Below are 17628 nucleotides of genomic sequence, written 5' to 3' on the forward strand. Positions count from 1 at the left end.
CATGGGAGTGGGCAAAAATGCAAATGTATGTTTATATTTATTATTAGAAACCACTTAACAACACAAAACAATGACATATATTGTCTAGAAACCCTCACACTGCATTTAGCATTAAAAATAGGCAACAACAGCTGTCAGTGTGTCAGTGTGCTGACTTGACTATGACTTGCCCCAAACTGCATGTGATTATCATAAAGTGGGCATATCTATGTACCCATAGAACCCATTTTCATTCACATATCTTGAGGTCAGAGGTCAGTTTTTCCTCCCCAAAATTTAGCACATGTTTGGAGCTTTATTTTACCTCTATCCTGACAAGATAGTATGACATGGTTGATACCAATTGATTCCTTATGTTTTTTCTAGTTTCATATGCTGCCAGTATCTTCACTCTCTCTGCTACAACCACTGAAAAATTGATTGCGTTAATGCATTAAATAAATTAGTGGCTTTAAAATGAATTGGCATTAATGCTCTATTATTGCGTTAACTCTGACAGCCCTAAATAAAACACTTGCATACCCACAGAAACATGCAAAAAGTATTGTTCAGTGTAATGAGAAAGGCCGAATCTGCATATTTTGGGATCATAAGATCAAACTCATCTTGCTGCTCGCTGTGTGTGCGCAAATCAATCTATCAAACATTGCAGAAATCAAAATATAGCACTAAATTCCACTGCAATAATCCATGTAAGATAAACCACCACTCAGATTGGTCATACTTTAATTGAATTCACTTTTATAAGAAGCGTTTATAAAAATATGTTTGATTTATAGGGACGGCTAGATTCCTGATATACAAGCATGGATATACAATATACAGTACATTGCGCATGTTTTCATATTAAAGCATTCCATTATGGGACGATACATACAGTTTACCGTAGGCTATCTCAAGATCTGCATTCCATGAACCCATAACAAGACAGAGATAGAGAGAATAAAGACATTGAGACTGAAATAGCAGTGGCTCTTCAAGTGCATGCTTGGTTTGTGCTCATCAGTTTAGATAAAATCCTTCCTGCTCGTTAGCTTAAAGGTCAGATGATGCCACGCAGATTTGCTTGTCACCTGAATTACGATCCCAAATGGCAGCTCTCCATCCCTGCTTTGGATTGAGCTGATCAGAGGGGGTTTGAACCCATGTTTGCATAATTATTCAGAAGCACAAACGTCTCCCTCTTGTTGTCAAAACGTCCTTCTTTCACTCCGGCGGCGGAGAAAAAGGTCCCAAGGTGAGACACCTGGAGGTTTCACTCTCCACAGTCAGGATAGACTTACAGCGTACGTCGCAGGATGTGCAGAAAGAAGTACATGCTGTATTTTGTCGTCTGACAGCGAGCGATTCATGAACTGTTTCAGTATGTATTGGTGATGCGTTGTCATGGTGACGCTGTGGTGTGTCCGTTGTAAGAGATCTGAGGAATGCCGTTACTGGAGTTGTCAAGGATCTCCTGTTAGGGGGGACACACAAACACACTTGATAGCTTAACATACACATCCTCTTAGGTCATGAAACATATTTTCCTATTCGAGCTAAAGGCCACACTGTTGACAAGCTGACCAATCATAAGCTCTCCTACCTTCTCGGTCATCTCGTGCGAGTGGTGCAGCGAGTGTTCCCTCTCCAGGAACATCCTCTGCTGCTCGGAGCTGGCCAGGCGACAGGTGAGCCATGTGGATAAGGTACAGGAGGAGATCCCTGGACAAGACAGGAGAAGAGAAACCAGCTGAAGACACAATGGAAGAGTTCTTAAGTATTTTATACTTTTTTTAGCCATGCTAGTGACGTGCCACTAGGATGCCAACGTCGCTCTGTTGGTTGGTCCATCATTTGGGTCCAAACTATTGGATGGACTGCCATGGAATTTGTATAGATGTTCATGATCCCAATTGGATGAATCCTAATGACTTTGGTGATCCCCTGACTTTTCCTTTAGCACCACCAGCAGGGCAAAGTGTTCACTTATCCCACTGAAATGTCTTGATAACTATTGAATGGATTGCTGTGAAATTTAGTACAGATGTCCGTGCACCCTCAGGTGACCCCTTAACTTTTTATCTGGTGCCAATATCCAACACTTTCTCATCTAAACTCGTCACATACTGATGCTTTGTTAGACTGTGCTGTTATTTTTCTTGTTTACCCAGACAGGCCAGAGTCATGGCAGCCAGATGAATCGAGTGCATGGAGTCGGGTCGTTTGTTCAGCGCCCGAACAAACTGGAAGTTGAGGATCCCACCAATCAGACCGCAGATACAGCACGCCGAAAATAGGATCATCTGAGAGACAGAGAGAGAATGGTTTATGTTAATGCAAACGGCAGAATTGATATCTTATCAACAAAACTGTAAACAAACTGACAAAATGGGATGAGATGAGGAGATATATAAACTACCATTGAGCTTCCATCTCCATCATTCTGCTGTTTTGGACGGCGGCTGCTCTGATGAGTAATGCGTATCAGTCAAAATAAATCTTGTTTCCTATTAGAAAATTGGATCGCTCTCAAAGCACACTGTCTCCTCCAGAAATATGGCACGGCTTGTAAATATGCTTGCATCACTCACTTGTTTTTGTGCTTGTGTGTGTGAGTGTTAGACTGTTGGTGAGATTTTCCCCTTAGTATTTAATCAATAACATTTAACGGATTACCCTACTTAGGATAGTAAAGCAGCAGGAAAACTCAAACCCAGTATGAGAATCACATTTTTTCCCAGCAGGATCTGATGGGGAAATGACTGCAGCTCTGTTACTTTGCAATCAGAATAATAAAAATCCAATTCAATTCTACTCCCTGTTTATTGTGCATGCACGTGTGTGTGTGTATTGTGTCAAGAGTTCAGGTTCTCTTTCATTGCTCCCAGTGCAGATGCCTTTAGTGCCTTTAACCACATGGAAAAGGGCTTCTCCAATTTCAGTCATTACCCGGTGAAGTGTGGAAAGCGGCTGGCAGGACTCCGGAGCCAAACCAACCTAATGCAATCATCACCCCGCAGGCAAACAAGGAGGGAGGGGACGGAAAGAGATGAGGAGAGGGAAGATGGAGAGAGTCAGAGCATCGAAACGACTGCAGAGGATGAGATTGAACAGAGAAGGTAGAGAGATGAGAGCGATGGAAAAGGGAGAGTCACGAAGATAAAGAGAAAATAAGCGGGGATGGATAGGGTGAGACGGAGGGAGAGAAAGGTTGAGGGATGTCTCTGTTACAGCAGATTGTGCTGACATTGATCCATCATTAGTGCCCTCCCAGCAGGAGACAGAGAGAGTCAGAGAGAAACACGAGGACTCGGAGACACAGAGAGACTGCGACGTGATCGCTGAGCAGAAAAAAGATGGACAGAACGACAGAAAGAGAAGAGGAGGAGAGGTGACTGTTTGTCTCCTCTGGTTTCCTCAGATGTCTTTTTCAGAGCGCACCTGCAGGACAGGACAACACACACACACACACACACACATACACACACAAAAGCACCTTTGGGTGTTTGACACAATTAGACAGTCTTTACTTGTAAACTTCCAGGGGTAGATAACGTGTGAAAGTTCATGACACAGACCATGCGTATATTTGCATTGAAGAGGGCAAAGTTTATGCGTGTCGTCGAGTCATTTTATTGGATAGCAACAGTATTTGGTGTTCAAAATAAATCATCTTTCAAAGGCAAACACTTTTAAATAGATAATAATGAATAATCAGTCATCTTCATCAACTCTCAAAGGCTCTTTTGCCTCTACAAACGCCAATCATATCAAAAAGTGTGTGTCTGGATCTACTCTGATTTTTGTTTCCAGTTAGAATTTGGCATCATGAAGTCTGCAACAGAGGACACTGATATGAAGACAGTCTTTAATGAATGAATGAATGAATGGGCAACCGATTCAACTGTTATCAGGCCATTAAATAGGCGTTATCAGTCGCTGTTAGCACCATAGATATATAGGGCCTACTACATCTGCTACATTGTAAAAGTGAAAGTGAAACTTAAAAACAACACGTTCTAACATGTAAAACTGCATGAAACATCCCGTTTTTAACACAAACAAAAAAGCTTCTTTAGGTTTAGGTAATAAAACTAAAACTTTTTTAGGTTAAGGTAACAAAACTACAACTTCATTAGGTCAAGGAAACAAAACTACAACTTCTTTAGGTTTAGGTAATAAAACTAAAACTTCTTTAGGTTTAGGCAGCAAAACCTAGTTGGCATAAAAGACAACCATGGGATGCAAACCCTGGTCTCCTGTGTTCTGTTTTGTGTTTTGTTTTGTGTCCCATCCATTGCCCTGACCCCCATCCCATATGGAGTTTGACGCTGTCTATACTGTAGCACCTGACTTCTGCCTCTGCTCATAATTACTACGGTTGCTAGAGGTTGCTGTCGTGTTCTTTTATACCTTCTTTCGGCGATCTACCATGTGAATAGATGATACAACCTAATATTGGGTGTAGTAGGCCCCTACTGACCCACATCTATGGCTCTAATTGTGACCGATAACACCTATTTAATAGCTTGATAACAGTCTCAAACCTCGAGAGACAAAATAATGTAACATTCTTCAGATTTAAATTTTCACTTGTGATTTTTCAAAAGCACAAAATGTTTAAATATCCTTAGTCGCTTTCTTGCTGAGAGTTAGATGAGAAGATTAATAGCATCTTCATTTGTTTGTTAGATCTGAATCTACAGCCAGCAGACAGTAAGCTTAGTTTAGCTTAGCTTAGCATAAAGACCGGACACAGGCAGAAACAGCTATCCTGGCTCTGTCCAAAGGTAACAAAATCCGTCTACCAGCATCCCTAAAAAGTTCACTAATCAACACTTTATAATTTTGTGAAGGACTATTTCTTGGCCGGGTACCAGTTGCCAGGCAACCAGCGGAAACTCCAGAAAGTTACTCATCCCAACCAATAAATAGTTTGTCACATTCTTTATTTTTGTACGGATTAAACAAACAAGATATTAATCAGTGGATTTTAGAGGGTGGTATCGATCTCATCTAACACTTGCCAAGAAAGCGAATAAGTATATTCCCCAAAATATTGAATTATTCCTTTAAAACACTTTGACTCGCCCATGTGTCACATCACATCACTGGAGAGCAGCAGGAAAACAGTGTTTATAGAGAGAGAGCGAAAACTAATACACATAAGAAATGACAACAAAAGAGTCCAGTGGGAAACAGAACAACTAAGTATATACTTACAATAAGACCTGTCCTCTTGCGAGCACACAGCACTCCGCACATCCCACAGACCAGAAACTGGAAAGAGAGCGAACAACAGATGAGTAAATGAGCAGTTTCTGAAGATGAAGTCTTTAGAAAATTACTGGTTAAGAAACCAAATGAAATTGAATCTATTTTTATCACTCCATCCTCCCCGTGTCGACAACAGGAAAGGGTGAATGTATTCTTTACACGATGCAACTTTCTCCCTCTAAAAATAGAGTGTGTTATTGTGGGCTTCGAGCAGGAAGCCACGTTGTCCTGGATGTCAATGATTCAGACTGAACTGGAGCAGCACGGTGGCGGATTACGCTGGCACACAACGCTTACAAGTGGGGCGGCTGCACAGTGAGATGCGAGCTGCATTGTTTTGCTGAAAGTTGCTGGAAGTGGTAGTCAACGTGTGTGTGTGTGTGTGTGTGTGTGTGTGTAAAAGGGGAGGGTGTGATGTCATTCCTTGGCTTCCTCTCATTTTTTTTTATCTTTCCGCTACAGCATACCTGTTTTGAATTGATTTATTGAAGCAACTTAAAATCAAACTATTTCAGTTAAAGGCAGGGTTGGTAAAGATTTTAGAAACATTTTTTGTTGTATTGGTTGAAATTCCCTTTAGCGACAGCATTTGACGAACAGGCTTTCAAGTAACTCCAATGTAAAGCGGTGGTGGATGGGTCAACAGGTCACAGGACTTATAACCAGGAGGCCGCTGTTTGTGTCGCGTGTGAAACTAACATCGACTTATTTTGTCACGTCTCAGGAGTCACGTGTGACTTGTTGGTATCGTCAGACCCGTGAGTCACATGAGTCGCTAGTCAGTGAAGTTACCGACAACCACAACCGTTTCCTAACCCTAACTAAGTGGTTGTGTTGCCTGAACCTAACTTCCTGTGAAAACATAAGTTTATTTTGAAAGGACACTATGCATGTAATGAGCGTATATTGACACTCTGTTCCTGGTCTGTCCAAAAGTAACGCAAGAGGGATACCCCGTGCGTCGGTCTCTGATGCAGAGGGGCGCTGACCAAGTGGCGGTATTTGACGGTTTGGCAGTGAAAATGTTTTGACTCATTGCGCGTCACTGGAGTCTTCCACAAACTGTGAGTTCATTATGATGTGTTTATGTTCGTAATGATAATTTTGGGGGAGTGGTTTGGAGGGAGGCCTGAAGGGACGGACCATCAGTGTTGCCGACTTTCTCGCCAGATTTAGGGACTTTTGGAGCTAGTGCTGCAAGCTACTTTCATTGGAAAATAGTTGGCCGGAATGGACTGGGTTTTTTGGTTGGATCACTTTTAAAAAATCTATTATTGTTTCTGTTTCCCCTTTAAGGTTGAAGGTTTTGACCTTTGATATTATTAAGTGTAGCTCAAGGTGCACTTACGAGATTTCCTGCGGAGCTTTCAGCCCTATTTTGTGTTCAGTGGATGGAGTTTGCTAGGTTGAGGTTTTTGTCAAGTTACTTTCAATTAGTTTTCTTGATTATATTGTTAGACATTAATGGGAATTTGAGTTTCTCAGTTTCACTTTTAAATGATTCTTAGTATTCCAGTACTTATAGATAAAAAAAAAAGGAAGAAGCCATAATCCTTTGATAAAATACAATACACAATGTCTGAATTTTAAGCTTCTATCTGCCTCTAAAGGCTGATTGGTTTAAATAAAGATTGGGGCTTTCGATTTAGAAATAACACCCTAAAAAATCATTGAATGTAACAGATGACCTTCTAGTTATCGAAAGGTTGCCCATTAACTTGGACAAATATTATTTCACAACTCGATATGTCCTGACAAATATGAACGAGGATCACTTTCCAGCAGGATACTTGGACATTCAATCTGCTTTTTGGGGACAGCGGTCAGCCCAAGTTCCTGATAGGAGATCTTCTTTAACCACGAGACACAGCGGCTGACTCAGCAGACAGCATTCAACAGCTGTGAGGTTAAACACACACCTGTCTGTCACACCGCATAACAGCTTTGCAGCAACTTTATACACACACACTCTACATGCACTCACAATATACAACCTATAATGTAATATCACTAATTCTTTCTTTCCACATCACACACACTTCTTGGGTCTTTGAGATACTGCACACTTTGCAAAAATCTGATACAGATGTGTGTCTTTATGACTCATGTTGCCTGAGCTCCAGGCACTTACAGTAATTCTCTGCAATAAGACAGACTGTTATATCAGCTGGAGGAGCAGTCATAGTTGATTCAAGGTTACATATACAGTATTTATATACAGTACTGTACTAAAAATGTCAGAAACTCAACTTTTGAAATCAAGACGATGAGCCCGAGAGCGTCAGTGTAACAGGAGGACACGTACTGTATGCAGAGGAGTGAGGGGATGATGGTGCGTAAAAGAGCCCAGATAAACAACTCAAGCATGAATGAATGAAACCGATCTTTAGCTCCGGCCACAGAAGCATCTAGCAGGTCAAATGGCTGTGAGTGTGGCTCTCTAACATCTAATGGACAAACACATTAAGTCACATAAAAGATATAACTAAAATATTTAGTCTCATCACCACACCCCGGGTCTTAATACTGGGGCATGAGTCACAACTTCCAGTTAGTGATTCACATTAAATAAACAACCATCAGTATAAAAACAAAAAGATCAATTTAATACCTTTAATGAAAGCTGTTTACTGTGCCCTCACAAATAACAATGTGTGATATAAATAGCTTGTTGTTACAAGTTGTTACAGTTTTGTATTAATTTGAAGCATTTATATTAAACTCATTTTAAAAAAGGGATGTATTGGAACACAACTTCTACTAATATCTTCCAGTCAAAATCATAATAAAACAATCTTATTTCAAAGTAGTCAATCATGCCTTTCCATGTATAAGAGCCAAATTGTATTCATATACTGTATATACCTTTGTTTACATTTTATTTATTACATCTACTCTACCTGTTTTACAAGTGCAATTACCTCTGTTTACATTACATCTATTTTCATATTTTATACTTCTAGTGTAACACTTCTGTTTATATTTATTTATTTATTACATCTACTTTACCTGTTTTATTTGCTTTATAACTGTGTTTGTTTTACCTGTTATATGTTTTATCTGCCTCGTTTAGTCTTGTCAAGTATTTGTTTTAAAGCACTGACCAGAAGTGGCAACTGTGAATCTCGTTGTATTTAATACGATGACAATAAAGCTTTCTATTCTATTCTATTCTATGCCTTATTTTAATATGCAGATGTACAGATCTACTGTGTGAGGAATGTTTTTGAGATACACTCAAAGGTGTAAGTTAAAAGGTAGATAGTGCATGTTTAAATGCAGATAGTGCATGTTTAAAGGCAGATAACGGCAGATAGTGCATGTTTAAAGGCAGATAGCGCATGTTTAAAGGCAGATAAAGGCAGATAGTGCATGTTTAAAGGCAGATAAAGGCAGATAGTGCATGTTTAAAGGCAGATAAAGGTAGATAGTGCATGTTTAAAGGCAGATAAAGGCAGATAGTGCATGTTTAAAGGCAGATAAAGGTAGATAGTGCATGTTTAAAGGCAGATAAAGGCAGATAGTGCATGTTTAAAGGCAGATAAAGGAAGATAGTGCATGTTTAAAGGCAGATAAAGGTAGATAGTGCATGTTTAAAGGCAGATAAAGGCAGATAGTGCATGTTTAAAGGCAGATAAAGGTAGATAGTGCATGTTTAAAGGCAGATAAAGGCAGATAGGGCATGTTTAAAGGCAGATAAAGGTAGATAGTGCATGTTTAAAGGTAGATAGAGCATGTTTGAAAGCAAATAGTGCATGTTTAAATGTAGATAGTGCATGTTTAAAGGTAGATAGTGCATGTTTAAAGGCAGATAAAGGTAGATAGTGCATGTTTAAAGGCAGATAAAGGCAGATAGTGCATGTTTAAAGGCAGATAAAGGTAGATAGTGCATGTTTAAAGGTAGATAGAGCATGTTTGAAGGCAAATAGTGCATGTTTAAATGTAGATAGTGCATGTTTAAAGGTAGATAGAGCATGTTTAAAGGTAGATAAAGGTAGATAGTACATGTTTAAAGGTAGATAGTGCATGTTTAAAGGCAGATAGTACATGTTTAAAGTTCTTAAAGTCCTAATAGTTTTCATATGGATACACTCAAAGGTGTCTGATAGTTTTAGCTGTGCCTCTCTACCCTCCACATCACCACCTGGAGATATTGAACCTCTCTGGTAAAGTAAAGAAGGTAAAGTAAGGATAAAAGTAGTTCCCATGCAGGACGTACACAGAGTCCGCTCCACACCGGAGACGCGTCTCCCTGCTGTGGTTTGTGCTCTCCCCGGACCCAGCTGATGCCCACGGCTCCCAGGACGATGCTCGCCACGCCGAGGCCCACCTCCACCACGGACAACAGCAGCAGGCTCCACAGGATCTTACGGCTGGAGCACATCCCGCCGCGGGCATCTCTCCAGCTCCAGCAGGCAGGAGGAGGAGGAGGAGAGAGAGAGGAGTCCGGAGCTCCGAGGAGCAGCTGCGGCTCTACTGCTTCATAGAACCGGCTGGAAATAAAGAGAGATTATCCGAAAAAGTAGGTCCAAGTAGAGTAGAGAGGTTAGAAGTAAACAGAAGTGGAGGAGTGATGCTGCGCTGCGGTGGGATGATGTTTATAAAGAGAGAGAGAAGAGAAGTTCCTCTGCTTGCTCCAGTGCGTGTATGTGTCGCCTGGTGCTGTCCAAGGTACTTAAAGCACCGCTGCAAACACAAACACACACACACACACACACACACACGCACACACGCACACACACACGCACACACACACGCGGTGCACGAACTCACGCGCGCTATGCAGGTCCGTAGCCAGGAGAGCACGAGGCGCAGCATCCGCCCACATGAGGATGGAAACACTGAAACACCATAATAGGTAGAAAGCTGACAGTCCTAAGGCTCATTGAATGAAGCTCACAGACTCTGGATCAGTTGAACAACAAACAGTGAGTTAAGGAAAGGTATAAGTTTACCTTTTCAACAAGGCAACTCGTCTTTTCATAAGACATAAAAAAGGCATGAAGATGGGATAAAAAACTAATAAGACATATTTTTTTAATACATAGGATTTTTTTTATTTAAATTTTTTTTTTATGAATACATTTTAAGTTTTCCAACACAAACAACAGAAGCAAAGAAACAAAAACAAAAAAAAAAGATTACTTGTAGGATAGAAAGTAATACGATGAGCAAAACAATCAGGACCAGCCACTAAATGGATGACTAGAATATATTTAACTGGGTCGTGTCTAGAAGGGAGCCCAAAAAATATTTTATGAATACATTTTAAAAGGGACTGTTTGTAACTTCTTACACTTATAAATCACCCGGGTCTGTGTCCCATGCGCACTGGCATTGATTCATGGAGAGACCTTAGTCTAGTCAGCTAACATTACTGCCAAGCAGCTGAAATATAGAGTGATATTGTGGTTTTAGCTGACGTGTGTCGCCTCACTGTTTTGAGCGATGCTCGTTCATGTCTATTAGAGCGAGCAAGTGCGAGCCTGACGCTGACTTTAGTTTACTTTGACGCTTTTTGTGCATGTAAAAGGTCTGCAACGGTACAAAGTCCAAAGTCCAGGCCAAAGGGAGTTACTCTCCCCCACAGAAACACTGCTACTTGACAGTTTGATGGGAGTTCATGAGTTTTACGAGCAGTGATTGACAGCTGATTAGAGACTCCTCAGCTCTGATTAGTTGTTTTCTTCCGGTCTTTGAAATCTTGCAGATGCCATTAGGAGCACAGGAGGACACAGAGGAACATGATTTTTTCACGGAGTATCTGTCTCATGCACTACTGTCAGGATATAGTGAAAATAACTTCTTTTTTTTATCATATTTGCTCAAAGTTACCAATTTCAGCTTTAAGTTATGGGTTGAGGAAATTCTCCTACCTTTCAATCTAAATAAACCAGCTGTTGGATTATGTGAAAAAAATGCATTGACACAAAACTAAACACAGGGCTATTTTTCTTTATGAAAATTGTCATGAAAAGGTCTGGAGATATGTACATGTAGCCTACTTATGTTGAGCCAAAAGTTGAATTGTTTTTATAGACAATAAAAGAATATTTATCTGTATAGCATGATTTGAACAGCAGATCAATAAAGGCATCACTGTAAGAACCACTTGTACAGATCAGGTACAACTCTGTACGCCTTGTTCATGCCCACGTGTCGACAGGCCTGGCAGATAGCGTGTGCAAACTCATGATTCTCCTCAGTGAGATGACGTCTGGCGGTATAGAATCGCCGCCAATTAAAGTATCTCATATAAGCCTCATTATCCTTATCCAGCTTCAGGAGGAACTCAGCCAGTGTCGTGGCATCAGGGAAGTCATTTACATGAATGAAGGAAGTACCTGGAGCAAATTCCTCATAGTTCCTTCTCGGTGGGCCCAAAACTATCGGCACGGTGCCGGCCGCGAGAGGTCCATTGAACGTTTCGGTGATATAATCTCTGTGAATGGAATTCTCAAAGGAAAGGTAGAATTTGCAGCTGCTGATAGTCATGAAATAGTCGTCACCCTTCGAGAACTCGGCAGAGGAAAAAACATCCACCTTGATGTGTTTCACAAGTTCTCTGTAGTAGTTGTATCTCTCCCCTGATTTTGTGAGGAGGTCATCGCTACCCACAATCCAACAAAGCAATCGTTCCTTCTTGGGAAGCATGAAATCTTCATCTGTGTTCTTCTTGGGAGTCAGTCGCCAGCGGACGTGGATGTCTGCGTCTTTCCTGTAGCTCAAGGTTAAATTAAAGAGGCCTTGAATGCCTGCTATCCTGCGCGTGTTGGTAGGCGAGTCCGTGTTGAACCAGATCCACCTCTGAAATCTGGCTCTAGGCGCGGTGGGGAGGTTGGAGAGATCATCCCGGATAGCTCTGTGAAACACCAAAACGCCATGAGCTCTGGAGTATAAAGATCTGTCATCTGTGAGGTGGCAGCTGTCAATGTTGAAAAGCGTCTCACAGTCTTGAAAATCAAACCTTTTGTTTTCAGGCCAGAGCCACAGCAGCAATACAGGCTTGTCCGGCTGTTTTGACGTGCCGGGAGAATTAGCTGGCTTTTTCAGCCGCCCTAAATGAGCCGGTGGAGGATGGCATTTTGGAGATGCAAATGACTTATGGTACATTAAAAACAGAACTATGACTCCAGCCAGCAGGAGAACCAACGTCAGGGTGGCTCGTAAAACATAACAAACAGAAGCCATATGAAACCTGCAAGGAAAGAAGAACCCTCATAATCATTGGCAACACATCCACTCAGCAAAGTATTGGCAGTGTGTCACTTATTAAATTCTCAAAGAAGTCTATAATAACTGTTGAATCAAAAGCAGGAAGCCATTTAATAAATCATAATCTAAAGGTCGCCTAAAATATCTAAACTAGTATAACCACATGTGGCATGAAAAGCTACAATTTACAAGTTTGTTTGGATCAAAATGAGCATAATTTCTGCAAAATGTCCCTTCACTAAAAAGTGTAATGCAGGTTGAAAATCTGGTTAAGATACTTACTTGTTCCGTAGAGTTGAAGGTGAGCATAGATATTCTGCAGGATTCAGACTGAAGCAGCACAGGACGGGTGTGACAAGTGAAACTCACTCATGCAGTGCAACAAAAACTAGCTGGTTTTTCTCTCCCTTGCAGATGTGCATTTGACTGATGCTCCACCTACTCACCAGCTCAACCAGTACTGTGTCAGACCGGGCAGTCAAGCATTTAAAAACATTGAGATTTTACTTTCAAACAATTTGTTTTCATAAAAGTTGTGTATTTGGTTGTAATGCATTTTGAAACTTGATGTTGAAACATTCAAAATCCCTCTAGGAGACAGTCTTTATATTTAGTCATTATTCAATAACAACTATGTTGATCAGTATAAATATTCCAAGATGTTGTTGACTGTAAAATTTCATAAATTGGTGGCATACCCATACATGAGTATTTATAACTTTATCATGATTATAAGTTATGAAGAAAGCAAAACGATTACATCTACAGAGTAAAATAAAATAATCAAAGTCGCCTTACTCCTTTAAAATTCCTAGAAGATATTGGCATTATCAGCCAGTACCAGACATGTACACTGATTTATTTATGTAGACATTACATGAGTAAAAACAGAGAATCAGTCCCTTTGTATTTACCAAGCTAAACAAATCATGTTTTAACCCTATATATTTGCATAACCATCCCCCTGACCTTTTACCCACACTGGGGTGTGTGCTTGAGAAGCAGAAAGAAAGCATGACGTGAAAGCAAATACTGCACACAAATGGTCAGAAGCATTTTTGCCTCCCACCTGGTCCTACTGGATCACCTGAATAATGCACAAACGGATAACAAGTGACAGGAAGATGGATTGACCTGCGTGGGATGGACTTTTGCTTCCTTCGGCAAACACTTCTGAACATTAGAGTTGGAGATGATTACACAAGAAGAGTTAAAAAGAAGACTAAAAAAATTATTATCAAAATTGTTACATTAATGTTATTAATGTACTGTCGATCGACTAAACATTTCACCCCTTATCCACATCCCAAAAAAGTTTTCCAATTTTTTTCCCATTAGATTACACTTAAAAATATATTTCTTTTGATAAAATGACTGATCCTATGAGTTTTACATTTTTTGACAAAATTACGGCAACACCATTTTCTGTTATGGTCCTGTTCCAGAAACTCAACAGTAGATGGGATAAAGGAACAGTTTGACTTTTTTGGGGAAATTTGCAAATTTGCTTTCTTTGCGAGAAAGAGATGAGAAGATCGATACCACACTTCTACTTTAAACAGAATACAATGTTCACATGTGCCTAATTATAGGTAGAATATTAAAGTATCTTGTATATAATGTGTGCATTAATGTGCATGTATGAGCCACTATCCAGCCTGTTTGCATGAACCGGCATATGAGTGACACGATAATGAGCAAGGCTTTTAGCGTGCAATAAGAACGCCTTTCTTGCTTTTGGCGTGTCATTTGTATGCCATCATGTAGTCTGTACTGACTGCAATGAGACCAGTGTTTGAGACATTTGTCACAGTTCCATACAGTACTTATACTATGTTGTTTCCGTACATATTTTACTTAGTTTACGTACTTAATTTAAGCCCAACCATGATGTTTTTCCTAAACCTAACTAGGTGGTTTTGTTGCCTAAACCTAACTGCGTACGTTGCCGTAGTTTTGTTGCGTGGCATACAAATGACGAAATGCGAAAAGCCTAAAATGCGTCCTCACCCACACAGAATGTTTGTGTATTGTCGTGCTATTTATACCCCTTCCCGTGAGACCGGGCTGCACTATCAAAGGACGTTCTCATTGACGTTATCATGTAGAGTACCACTTATAAAGGTCATGAACTACATGGAAATCCCCGTCTCTTGACATGTGGTCACAGGCGAGGCAGATGGGCTGAATGAATTCCTCGTTCATTGTCAGGAGATGAGGGGTGGCTGTGTAGAACTTCCTCCACTCAAAGTAACGCGAGTACGTCTCGTTCTTCATGTCCAGCAGAAACTTAGCCAGTGACTTTGCATCAGGGAAATCATTTATGTGAATGAAGGCGTCGGAGGGAAGAAACTGCTCGTAGTTTTCTCTCGGAGGACCCAAAACTACGGGGACCGTCCCCGCCACGAGGGGCCCGTTCACCTTCTCTGTGATGTAGTCTCTGTGGATCGAGTTCTCAAATGAAAGGTAGAACTTACAGCTAGCAATGGTTGAGTAATAGTCTTCGTACCTCAATCGGTTCCCAAAGGCTGCACCAAAGACGTGGATCTTAATGTGTTTGGACAGTTCACGATAGTATCTTTCTCTCACAGCGGTTCCAGTGGCTGGGTTTTTGTTGCTGACAATCCAGCACACTAGTTTGTCTTTCTTGGGCAGAATAAAGTCCTCTTTCATTTCTGTCTCCCTAATAGTGAGCTCATTCCTCACCGTGATGTCAGCATCTCTTCTGTAGCTCAGTGTTAAGTTGAACAGGTTGTCCAGACCCGGTATCTTTGCGGTGTTAGTTGGGGATTCCACATTGAACCAAATCCACTTCTGAAAAGCTGGACGTGGCCCCCGCGGCATGTTTTGCAAATGCCAGAATATGTCTCTATGGAAGAAAATGACCCCCTGTGCTTTGCTGTAGAGGGATCTGTCGTCTGTCAGAACACAGCTGTCGATGTTGAAGTAGGTAGAGCAAACTTTGAAATCAAACTTCTGACCGAGAGGCCAGAACCACAGCAGGACTATGGGCTTTTCATTTGGATCCATGCCTTCATAATTTCCATCATCAGCTAATGTAGATGTAGGTGGGCAAACAGGAGATGGAGGCTCAAAATACAGAAAGAATGCAAGAACAGAGCAGATAAGGCCAAGAGCGGCTATATTTGCTAAGTACAATGTTTTCTTGGAAGCTGATGTCATCATCTGTGGAAGCAGAAAGAGAAACTGAAGTGATAACGACATCATGAGTTGCAGCAAATAGAGTTCAAACTGCTCAAAATGTGCGCCGCTAACGACTGGCGGGAGCTAAAGATTACAGTGTTGAGAAATCTGATATTACAATATGCACAAATCACTTCACTTTTAATTTCTGGGTTTATTCAGCAACTATAACACTGTGTTTTGTTTACAGCGAAGTGTTTTGAATTCGGTACCACTCCGATTCTCGCCTCTGACTTGCTTCTTCTCCGTAGCAACCAGTGTGCAACCTTCGGGTCTGAAAAGTGAAGCCAATGCTGAAGTGCCTTAAACCTGCATTCTGTCTAACAGCCAGCAGGGGGCGACTCCTCTGGTTGCAAAAAGAAGTCTGTTTGTATAGAAGTCTATGAGAAAATGAGCCTACTTCTCACTGGATTTATTACCTCAGTAGACATTGTTAACATTAGTTCATGGTCTCAAACGCTAGTTTCAAGTCTTCTTCAATACAGCATGATGTTCATTTAGTAAATGATGGTCCCATTTAGAGTCAAATAGACCATAAAGCAGGGTATGCTTTAGGGCGTGGGTACGTTGTGATTGACAGGTCGCTACCATGACGTTGTCCGGTCTGGGAGTTGTCCGTGTTTTCGTCTTACAACTTTAACTCGTGTGTTTCCAGTTCATGAAAGTTAATTGTGACATTTCTATTGCCTAAAAATGTCTTATTCAGCGTTTGGTTGTACTTAGCTCCACCCTCTCGTGTCACTTCTGGTTGCAAAAAAACAAAATGACGACGGCCAAAATGCAAAACTCGAGGCTTCAAAACCGTAGTCCACAAACCAATGATTCTTCTTATATACAGTCTATGGTAGCAACAGGGGCCGAGTCTTATGGGTATTGTAGTTTTAAGACCCGTCTGCCATGCCAAAACTACAGATAAAACATGACAAACAAAGATGAAAAAAACAGAAAAAAGGTGTCCATAACATAAAGATACAGGGTTGTAAAGTAATATTGAGGATATCATTCCAAAACCAGCGACCCCTACCACTAACTTGCTTTTTTTTAGACCAACAACCAAGAATTTCAAGTCGTAGGCCCTAACTATGGGGGGCGTGGCTTATCGAACGATCAATTATGACATTATTTAATGAATGCAATTCAACACAAGAGACTTACATAATAATGCTCACGACTTTGAAATCCAACATTACAGTCAATATTCTCATGAAATTAAGACTATCACACATCACACATAACATGCTGTTCCTCTCACCTTTCCACAGAGTATAAGGGCTGGATGTCTCTTTCTGGTAGTCAGTAGACCAACTGAGGCCTTTGACACTTGAACACACATTTGAATACTGAGATATGGATAACCTCCTGAGCCCAACAAGAGAAACCAGTTGTATTTGCTTACACTGCGTCATCATCGTGCTACACCTCTGTCATTCAGTATGATGGTGGTCAAGGTGGTCCCGATGATAGTGATCATATTCATAGTGTTGTACGCACAAACAGAATCAATGAACAGTTTTCAAAATGACAAACCTTATGTGAACTCGCGCTCAGAGCACTTACAACACATGGAAAACCTGTGGGAAACAAAGTTGTGATTTATCTCCACCTGCAGAGGCCACACAAACCTGTTTACCAATGTTTACATAGTCTATTTATGGACACTTACAAGTCAAAGGTGTAGTTCAAGGTAAAACTTGCACGTCATTGTCAGCTTTTGGAAGAAAAATGCTTCTATGACTTGTAGACAATTCAGGAGAGTAATGACTTGGGAGGAAACAGTGATACCACCAAGACCAAACAACGGATGGTCTTTAAGCAGCAAACAAACCCTGCCTTTAAAAGCCTTACTGTGGTGAGCATACACCCTCGGAGACATGCAAACTGTAAAAAATATCACTGAGAATGAATTGTCTCTGATCGGCTATTCCTGCGCTGAACATACATGTGATCAAT

General features: G+C 40.8%; 3 protein-coding genes across 6 annotated transcripts in view; all 3 read right to left on the bottom strand.

Moving 5' to 3' along the window:
• Positions 1 to 709: 709 nt before the first annotated feature.
• Positions 710 to 17628, bottom strand: part of tmem196 (transmembrane protein 196) — a 43449-nt gene continuing 26530 nt past the window's right edge. The window contains exons 2-6 of one of the 4 annotated variants that reach the window (XM_074612774.1): positions 9479 to 9752; positions 5206 to 5262; positions 2150 to 2285; positions 1586 to 1704; positions 710 to 1456 (exon numbers count right to left, since the gene is read on the bottom strand). In XM_074612774.1, the coding sequence (XP_074468875.1) occupies positions 1385 to 1456; positions 1586 to 1704; positions 2150 to 2285; positions 5206 to 5262; positions 9479 to 9643 (549 nt within the window). In that variant the 5' untranslated portion in view covers positions 9644 to 9752 and the 3' untranslated portion in view covers positions 710 to 1384. Of the gene's footprint in view, positions 1457 to 1585; positions 1705 to 2149; positions 2286 to 5205; positions 5263 to 9478; positions 9948 to 17628 lie in introns of those variants that run through there. The other 3 variants (XM_074612773.1, XM_074612776.1, XM_074612775.1) reach the window with 3 other exon arrangements.
• LOC141754020 (4-galactosyl-N-acetylglucosaminide 3-alpha-L-fucosyltransferase 9-like) lies at positions 10338 to 12833 on the bottom strand. Its single transcript, XM_074612771.1, has 2 exons — positions 12757 to 12833; positions 10338 to 12457 (listed from the first exon to the last, which is right to left on the bottom strand). Exon 2 carries the CDS (start codon positions 12448 to 12450, stop codon positions 11356 to 11358), a length of 1095 nt encoding a protein of 364 aa, XP_074468872.1. The 5' UTR covers positions 12451 to 12457; positions 12757 to 12833; the 3' UTR covers positions 10338 to 11355.
• On the bottom strand, positions 13101 to 15660 carry LOC141754298 (4-galactosyl-N-acetylglucosaminide 3-alpha-L-fucosyltransferase 9-like). Its single transcript, XM_074613254.1, has one exon. The coding sequence runs from the start codon at positions 15658 to 15660 to the stop codon at positions 14575 to 14577; it is 1086 nt and encodes a 361-aa protein (XP_074469355.1). The 3' UTR covers positions 13101 to 14574.

This window comes from Sebastes fasciatus, chromosome 17 (genome assembly GCF_043250625.1).
Source record: "Sebastes fasciatus isolate fSebFas1 chromosome 17, fSebFas1.pri, whole genome shotgun sequence".
Taxonomy (NCBI): Eukaryota; Metazoa; Chordata; class Actinopteri; order Perciformes; family Sebastidae; genus Sebastes; species Sebastes fasciatus.